Source organism: Haliotis rufescens, unplaced genomic scaffold (genome assembly GCF_023055435.1).
Source record: "Haliotis rufescens isolate VD_foot unplaced genomic scaffold, xgHalRufe1.0.p SCAF_5, whole genome shotgun sequence".
NCBI lineage: Eukaryota > Metazoa > Mollusca > Gastropoda > Lepetellida > Haliotidae > Haliotis > Haliotis rufescens.
In genome coordinates this window covers 8,633,878-8,643,500 of record NW_025964223.1, presented here as the reverse complement: position 1 = coordinate 8,643,500, position 9,623 = coordinate 8,633,878, and the positions used below count along the sequence as shown (strand labels likewise).

The following is a 9,623-nucleotide window of genomic DNA, read 5'->3' as shown; positions in this document are numbered from 1 at the left end:
GACTCAACTGAATACATGACCAGCGGCGATTATCCCGTTTCCACATTTTGTACCCCATTGGTGTCTGTTGGTTATTTGTATTTGTAAGGGGCGGCACACCATGTGGCCGTCGAGCATTTGCATAGATGATCATGAAAGTTTGGAGCAATTTGATTCGCCACTTCAGCTCGATGTCGTAGAGCCTGGTTTCGGATCAATCGATCCTGTATTCTTGTCGTCGACCTGAGACACCCTAGATCATTTGTTAGTAGCTGTTCCATAATTTACTAATCACAGACTGTGAAACATGGAACAACATGTTGGCCACTGCACGCAATTTCCAGCATGACAATAGCCCGTAGACGCTCCGCGCGTTGCTTATCTCGTGTTCTTGCAAAGTCAATAAACAATGTCAGGTTCACCTTTCCATTATCTTTTATAACCGCATGTTCTCTCCCAACACCTGACAGTCAAAAAGGACAATGGCGTCACCTCTTGCAGCATACGTTCTGTTGTTGGTGTCTCTTGGAAACCTAGTGCAAGGCAGTATGTACAATAATTCTCTCTCGAAATAGCTGTGTATCACGTTTCACAACTTTGCTTCCATTTTCCATAATCATAAGAAGTCTCGGACCCCTACTGAGGCCGTACGTTCGTCATGCAAAGTTCATTTCTCCCAATTAAACAGTGTGCTATATGCAAATATGGATGTTCCTTCATTTTTTATTTCATTGCACGTACATATCTTTACATGCAATAGCGAACTGACAAAAGCCCCCACTTTGGTACAATATATATAGAACATTTTTAGTATCACATTTGTGTGTCTCCAGGCTACCATCAAAAAAGGGAACTCACTCACTCTATTGCATGACATTGTTAGTTCTCTGATAATAGTGTCATTAGGATGCAAAGGAAGATGCCAATTTGTAACTATGATATGCTGAAGATAAAATTCGCTTTTCTATATATGTTTGTCTCTTTCTTCCAGTCGTAGTAAGTACAAATGGAGAAGAGTTTGCATTTGCTTTCTTTGCAAATTTTTACAACACACCAGAGCCGGATCCACTGAACGATATCTACATCTCCTCAACATCAGAATCCAAATGTACAATTGATTATAATTATGACGACATGAGAAGAAGACGAATCGAGGTTACCATTCCAGCCTATTCGGTTACAAAGGAAACACTCCCAGGTAGCACACAGCTCAATGCACAGAGTGGAATAGAAAATAAAGGAATTCACATTAACTGCACCAATCCTGTGGCAGTTTACGGGTATAACAAAAATACCAATGACTATGCACACACCAGTGATTCCTTTACAGCCCTCCCTGTTGCAGCCCTTACGACAGAATACATAATTCCAGGTGTCAACAACAACCCTTTTTTTGGAGTGGTATCAACAAGGGACAACACCTCGGTAACGATCCACTTAATCTCATCATGTTCAGTTAAGTTCAACAACACTTTGTACAAAACAGGAGGTATACTTGAGGTTAGTCTGAAGAGGAACGATGTCTTGCAGATAATACATGATTCAGCAATGCATTCGATATATGATTGTGATTTTGGTGGCACTTATATCAAAACTTCTTTTCCCGTATCTGTGTTTTCGGGTTCTGTTTACTACAGTCCCTACGGCATGGTCGGATCACACCTGGTTCTCCAGGTTCCTCCTCTCAGCGCCTTCAGCACCACAGCAATAGTCCCCAGGGTCCCTGCACCAACTTCACAGACGGTCGTGCGTCTACTTGCCAGCCAGAATGACACCTCAGTCACCATTACGTCTATCCGTCAATCTATTGTCAGTGTATATAACGCATCACTTACACGGAGAGAGTTTAAGGATTTCAACATCACACTAATGGACACAGATTTGTTTATTAAAAGTAATAAACCCGTAATGGTTGTTCAGAACAGTTACTTTCAGCTCAAAGGCGGGATGACTTTGTTCTCACCAGGACCTGATTTGTACCTGACAGAGTATACCTTTCAAACTATGGACATATCAGGACAACACTCACTTTACTCGTTTTGCAACCTTGTTTGTGAAACACGCTTCATTGGTAGTATATATGTTAATGGCAACACATCATCGGATATAACTTGGAATAACATCACATCACTGCAATATTCAGTTGGAATTCTGGCTCTAAAGTCCTCAACACCCTATCACATAAAGAGTAAACATCCTTTTTACCTCAGAGTACATGGAAACCCTGGATATGCTGCATATGGTTTCACCGGTGGATACAAGCTTCTTTCACACGGTCAGTACGAATTATGTGTGACAAGATATTTCATTTTTGTATATGAAAACACAATATGTATTGTTTGGTGGCATTTTACTGTGAATGCTTTGGTTTATTCCGTAAAAGACATACATTATATTTGCACCAATAGACACCAGCCCTTCAATAGACGACGGTCCTCTTATTGAGTCTATTAGATGACTTATGGTTAGTCTTGTCATGCTGTGTTAATGTGTATGGGGACTAACAAAGAATGTTCATTTCAAACCTCCCTCGATTGAGAAGGAAATTAATCAGACATTTAACCACAACTTATGAAAATAACTGAAGAACACCAACATTGCCTGGCAAAATTTTATTTGGAAATTTTGTTGTTTGGTTTAATGTTAATGTTAGAACTTCAGAAAACCAATATGAAACATATCACAGTGAAAACATGCTAATTCCTGAAGGACCTGTTGCAATAATACCATCAGGATAACGAACCGTTGTTATTGGTTAATGCCATTTGTGTAGAGCTAGGTGTTCCTTGGAGGGTTAGTCTTAAAGGTACTCAGTGTCGGAACTGTCGAGGTTTTAGTGTTACTTCATCCAGAGTGACCCTCCTGGCACATACTTACCTACATGGACCATATCCATCAACAGTGTATAGATGCATGTATTACGGGCTGTCATAATGTTGAGGGACAAACAAATACCCTCATAATTACATGCTTGGGGCAGGCTACATGTTTTTATTTCGTCAAGGTAACCTATTGTCATAAACAGAGAGCAAAGTACTGCACCTCCAGTGTCTGACAGAGGGCTGGTTTGCATCAGTTGACCTGAATGAACTGTCAGCCACCCCCAGTGACATCTCACACATCTACATGGCCACAGACAGGTGTACGGGCACGCTCCGAGGAAACATCCTTGTATTCAATGTATCTTATGACAGCTGTCACACCGAAAGAAAGGTATGTCAATTCACTTCATATTTGTGATCATTGCAAAAGGTCAACACCCATTTCTAAGCATGTATTTAAAATGTCGAAGGAATGTTCCCATTGTTCGTATTTCCTGCTTCCTTGATGATCGCTAGGTGACATTTTTAGCTATTGTCAAACAATGGTAAGATTTGGAATACCAAGAATTGGCTTCACTCATGGTATCAATGTGGAGTCAAGCACAGATAGATAAGCGGCATGGCGTGAGAATGCTTTACCAGACTACCCCACCACCCATTCTCAGCATAAGAAGGTTCGTTCGGTTCACGTGAGTACTTTAAAGAAGATTATAATTATGTTTTCATAATATCTAGGTTGAAAGGCGAATTAAACGCTCAGCCCAGGAAATTTAGTGTATAGTGATAACTCAAAACCTAAAACATATGTCATTAAAACATTTCTTCCTGTTTTCTAGGTTAAGAATGATAGTATCAGCTTTAGAAACTACATCGTCTATGCAGCGCCATCAAACGACAACATAACTAAAGCAATCAAATGGCGTGGTGACCTAGAATGTTCGAAAGCTGATCATGCAACCGACTCCGTTCACATCTACCCCGAACACAATGCAACAAGCCACACAGGTGTATCGGGTGAGATTCAGGGTCCTGGAGTACACATCAGTCTCTTCAAGGATCCTGCCTACCAAGTCCCGTTCGTAGAGACTCAACAGAAGGCACAAGTTGGGCAGCCTATATTCGTCCAAGTATCTGATCCACTATCTGAGGACACGATAATGATTTTAAAGCACTGCTATGCCCACCTGACTACGGACTTCCAAAACTCCGTTTCCCACCTTCTTCTAGACAAAGGGTAAAGAAGCATTCAGAGTTTTTATACATACTAAACAACAAACGTTCCTGTGACATTGAATTAGATTTAATGCAAAGTTATGTTTTTTACCAAATCTGAAACAATTTCGGTTTGCAATAGATAAAAGACTCCTGTAAGTGTTCAAATGGTTTAATTTGCCATACTGGCTTAGAAAATGCGTGATTTCATAAAAAAGAAAAACATGAACATGCCAAAATGTCAATTTACAAATCAATAGCGTGTGCGTCCACCTTTGGTTGCGATGCAAGTAACACATCTTCGTCTCATGGAATGGACCAGGCGTCGCACAAAGTGTCCATCTGTCCATATCTGCTGGAGCATGTTTCGAAGTTCCTGGAGTGTCTGTGTAACACGTGGTTGACGTCGAAGGCGCCGATCCATCTCATCCCACATGTGCTCGATTGGTGAGAGCTCAGGGGAGCGAGCCAGCCAGGGGATGACATTCACGTAGTTCTGTTGAAGAGAATCCTGGACAAGTCGAGCAATATGAGGCCGGATGTTGCGATGTTGAAAGGTAATGCCTGGGCCATGACAACGCACAAACGGTAGAACAACAGGACCGATGATCTCGTCGCGGTAGCGCTGTCCATTGAGATTTCCCTCTACCACTATCAAACGGGTCCTCTGTCTTGCTGTAATCCCACCCCATACCATAACGCTGCCGCCCCCGAACCGATCTTCTTCCATGACACAATGATTGACGTAACGTTCACCTCGACGTCGGTACACTCGAATCCGTCCATCGCTGTGGCTGAGGTGAAAACGAGACTCGTCAGTGAATAGAACTTGTCCCCATCGCTGTCTGCACCATTGTAGACGTGCTTGACGGTGGGTTTCCTGTCAAAATGGGACGTCTGGCGGGTCTTCTGGCGACAATCCCTGCACATCTGAGGCGACGACGTACGGTTTGTGAAGATATTCGTCGAAGACCAGGGATGCTTCTTGCAGTCACTGTTGCTTGCTGGAATCGATTTCGTAGGTGTGTTGTTCGAATCCAGTTGTCTTGTCAATTATTGGTTACGCGTGGCCTGCCACTCCGAGGATGGTCTCTGACTGCATTCGTCTGTTGCCAACGTTGCCATAAACACCAAACGGTGTTTCTGTGGACGTTAAATTGTCTTGCAACACCACGTTGACTCAAGCATACCAATGGCTCGCAAACGCACATTTTCGGACAGACTTGGCATTTCGTGATGTTGAATATTTGCGTAATGTTGTTGTTTTTCTGAGTGGTTGTTGTCAGCACGATGCTTAACGATGCATATGGAATCCCGTTAACGCACATGTTTTTATACCCATTCTTGGGTAGTGAAATGCATAGGACTTGCATAAAAGTCAACTTTTGCATGGAATGCATGCTTTTCTGTAGCAGTTGCGTTTTTGTGACTTGATTCCAAACATGTACTATAATATTAAAAAACAAACTTTACTTGTTTGAAAAATACACTAAAATATTGGTGTCACAGGAACTTTGGTTGTTGAGTATATATCTTGTTCGATCTCTTCCTGCATTAAAGATAAGCACTGAAATGTCATCTTACACTTAAAATTGTGTCAGACATATATTGAACAATACATTTGTCTTTTATCGTTGATAACTGTAATTAAAATCAATTGTGTAAGGGCTCTGTCAATGGTGTCATGTATACATCTTTATTTCAGTTGTCCAGTTGACAGTTCAACTCAAGTATTGATGTCCAGGGACCACGTGACAAGATTCAGGTTTGACATGTTTGATCTGCCCACTGAGGACGACGGCCTATACGTCACATGTGACGTCACGTTCTGTGATCAGATGGACTTCTCACCACACTGTCAACAAGGATGTCACACTGACCCCCAAGTTGGAATTATTGGCTGAAAATTTAAATATTCAGATAGCAATATTGAAGCGTAAATGCCCACTTGTTATCATGAAAAGATCCAACAGAAGTAAATGATATAGCATAATGCTTTGATTACAATCTAACACCCTGGATAGTAGCCAAATAATTCCATGATCTGATACTGTTTTGTTGAGTACTTAACTGATATTTAAGAGGATTTGAAATAACTAAATATTTGACTAACTGTAATAAGTTCACAAAGATAAGGAGAGTAATCCCACCATTGACCTCATGCCCATGCAGCCTCTGGCATGCATAAAACGTTATATGTTTGTGTCTTTCATTTTACAAAATGGAAAATCAAGTATAATGTTTCTACTAGTTCTGATATCCCTCTAACACGTTGACATGCGTGACCCTTATATATCCAACAGTTAGATATCAGAAGTTGACGTCCCACACGATGCATACTGTTTCAGGAGCGTGGCGTAGGTTTACGATTGATATTATCAGCATGTCCCACGACCAGTGACGTCTCACAGATGTACATGGCCACTGGCTGAACATTTATATATTCATATAGGAACCTAATAAGTATTCATGGATACTCGTTGTCGGTACATGACCTGGAAGAGGCAAATGATAATGATTACACTTTCGTTGTGATCTAATAGCCTGGAAACAATCTAGAGTTATTATTTTTAAAGATATAATATCATTTTATAAATTATTCAATTGATAGTTAAAGTGTAATGGTAAAGCAACTGTCGATTAGACTCCGCTAAGTCATCCAAACATTTGGAGAGCTCTAATACAGATAATATTTTCATATGATGATCTGAAAACATTAGTTTGTGCACATTTTGGAAAGTTCTTGTGTGAGTAGGGGGTGTCAGTAGAGCAGCAAATAGTGACCCTTTTCTGGAAAACCTGGTGTTATCACTGACTTTCAGGGATCTTTTCACATGCATTTCACCACACTTTTGCTTTTTCGTTGCTGTTTGCGCAGATAATCGGGACCGATTATTCTCTGGCGTTGGCGTTTTACATATTCACTGCAGCATAATTAATCGCTTTGAGTTCAATGTAAGTTATGTGGTGGCTTTTATAAAATAATCAATGGTATGATATTGTTTTGAATACTTATTTGATATTTAACACGTTTTGAAGATTGCCGATATCATCAAAATAATTGGCTTGCTGTAATGATACAATCAATGACGTGAACAGTAAAGTTGTTATTTTTTTGCATAATGATCTGACAATTCATATGTATATTTTGATGGTATGTTTCAATAACGATACGTTATTCACTGCAGCTCTGGCATCCAGCTGATTGTTCTGGTGACGGTAGAGATTATTCTCTGGTTTTGAAGTTGTTCATTCACTACAGCTGCAGCATCCAGCTGATTGTTCTCGTGACGGTAGAGATTATTCCCTGGTTTTGAAGTTGTTCATTCACTACAGCTGCAGCATCCAACTGATTGTTCTCGTGACGGTAGAGATTATTCCCTGGTTTTGAAGTTGTTCATTCACTACAGCTGCAGCATCCAGCTGATTGTTCTGGTGACGGTAGAGATTATTCTCTGGTTTTGAAGTTGTTCATTCACTACAGCTGCAGCATCCAGCTGATTGTTCTCGTGACGGTAGAGATTATTCCCTGGTTTTGAAGTTGTTCATTCACTACAGCTGCAGCATCCAGCTGATTGTTCTGGTGACGGTAGAGATTATTCCCTGGTTTTGAAGTTGTTCATTCACTACAGCTGCAGCATCCAGCTGATTGTTCTGGTGACGGTAGTGATTATTCTCTGGTTTTGAAGTTGTTCATTCACTACAGCTGCAGCATCCAGCTGATTGTTCTGGTGACGGTAGAGATTATTCTCTGGTTTTGAAGTTGTTCATTCACTACAGCTGCAGCATCCAGCTGATTGTTCTGGTGACGGTAGAGATTATTCTCTGGTTTTGAAGTTGTTCATTCACTACAGCTGCAGCATCCAGCTGATTGTTCTGGTGACGGTAGAGATTATTCCCTGGTTTTGACTTTGTATATTTACTACAGCTTCAGCATCTAGCTGACTATTCTGGTGACGATAGAGATTATTCCCTGGTTTTGACTTTGTATATTTACTACAGCTTCAGCATCTAGCTGATTGTTCTGGTGACGGTAGAGATTATTCTCTGGTTTTGACGCTGTATATTCAATACAGCCGCAGCAGCATAGTTGATTGTTTGGTGGTGGTACATTGATTGCGTGGGTTAGATGTAAGTGGTGTGATGGATTTCATAAAAATAGCTAATTCTTTTTCTCGATTCTCATTGTCATGTCTATTCTTTACTTTGAACCAATCGTAATACGACACTAAAGCATGTGGCATTGTGCTTCCCACGACAATGAAATCCGCAGCTTTTCGTCCTCTAAAGAATCAGTTTATTGCAGACAGATGTTTGATTTGTACATGGGATGGAGCATGAATATTACATTACAATTGCATTTTGAAGTGTTTGGCTGGAAATGTTGGTATTCTATTAGATATATATTTGCATGAATATGGAGTGTTTCGGTCTATCAAGACCAGAACATTGAGATAATGAATAAAACATTTTCACGAATAGCATATTTCGTTTTCAGACTACTTTTGTCACATAATGGTTATACAAATGTACTGATAATTTGAAATTGATTATTATGACAAAATTAACTTTATGGCCTCGACACTGATCATTTTTTTAAATGTGTACACAACAAACCACCGTCAAGACAAACAATTCTCGTTTTAGGGCGAAACAAACAACTACTGTTCAGCTCCAATTGGGTACGAGCATAACCAGATATTGTACAATGAATGTGTTCATGTACAAACAAATACAATGATTGGTATGCGAAATTCGAATTTGTTGTAAGCCTTATTCACAATAAAATTAAGCCTATGTGTTTCCATCCATTGGTCAAATCGTCAACCACAAAGAAAGGAATGTCGTAACACGCTAAGTATACTAAACACTGAAACTCCCGGATTTAATTGACAAACTTCACACAAGTGTAAAAATCCAGTATGCTGACTTGCGCCGTGCCCCCTACGGCCAAGTCAACTACCAACTGACACCGTGGATGGCAGGCTTTAAATTGTCTAATGCCTGCTGGACATCAAAAAGCCAACAGGAGAAAGACAGACATTTTCGGAAGTCCCTGCGTGGCCCCAGATGTCAACAAAGCATTACTGTTTCGTCAGATGGTCGCCTCAACATTCCCAAGACACCACAGACAGCCCGAAAACCAGAACAACGAACGAGGATTAAAACAGCAAAGACGTTCACTTCAAGAAAGTAGTATTTTCAACAAGAAAATTCACGTACTGTAGGAAAGTAGGAAGTAAGTCATATAGACATGATGAACATTGATTATTATTTATAAAACATCTTATGTATTGTCGCTAAGTACGCCATTTACACATACATTTTAGGCTAGCCTAAATCATCATTAAATGTTGTCCAACATGCGACACACCTATGACAGATGACCTGAAACTTTTCCAGGAACAAGTTTCATAAAAATAACTCATGAATGTCAATGAGTCCTTGACCTTGTAAGTTTGGGATGTTCGATGAACTGAGTTCTGGTGTAGTTTCTACACATTTGCACATTCCAATCCAATTAATAGTCAGGACAAAACAGCAGTTAGCAACAGTTTTTTACTTAGTACATACTTTCTGCAAGTACGTATAATTGCGGACTTCGGCCCA

At 40.3% G+C, this 9,623-nt stretch overlaps 1 protein-coding gene across 1 annotated transcript; it reads left to right on the top strand.

Annotated features, from left to right (window-relative positions):
- Positions 1-8,497, top strand: LOC124110349. The gene is made up of 5 exons (XM_046469645.2): positions 1-525; positions 971-2,254; positions 3,005-3,192; positions 3,638-4,035; positions 5,719-8,497. Exons 1-5 carry the CDS (start codon positions 462-464, stop codon positions 5,915-5,917), a joined length of 2,133 nt encoding a protein of 710 aa, XP_046325601.2. The 5' UTR covers positions 1-461; the 3' UTR covers positions 5,918-8,497.
- Positions 8,498-9,623: the final 1,126 nt, after the last annotated feature.

Excerpts from the sequence above, each read along its gene's own strand:
- LOC124110349 (XM_046469645.2), top strand. The coding sequence starts at position 462 with ATGGCGTCACCTCTTGCAGCATACGTTCTGTTGTTGGTGTCTCTTGGA. Across the intron at positions 2,255-3,004 it reads ATACAAGCTTCTTTCACACG|AGAGCAAAGTACTGCACCTC; the intron begins GTCAGTACGAAT and ends TGTCATAAACAG. Across the intron at positions 3,193-3,637 it reads GCTGTCACACCGAAAGAAAG|GTTAAGAATGATAGTATCAG; the intron begins GTATGTCAATTC and ends CCTGTTTTCTAG.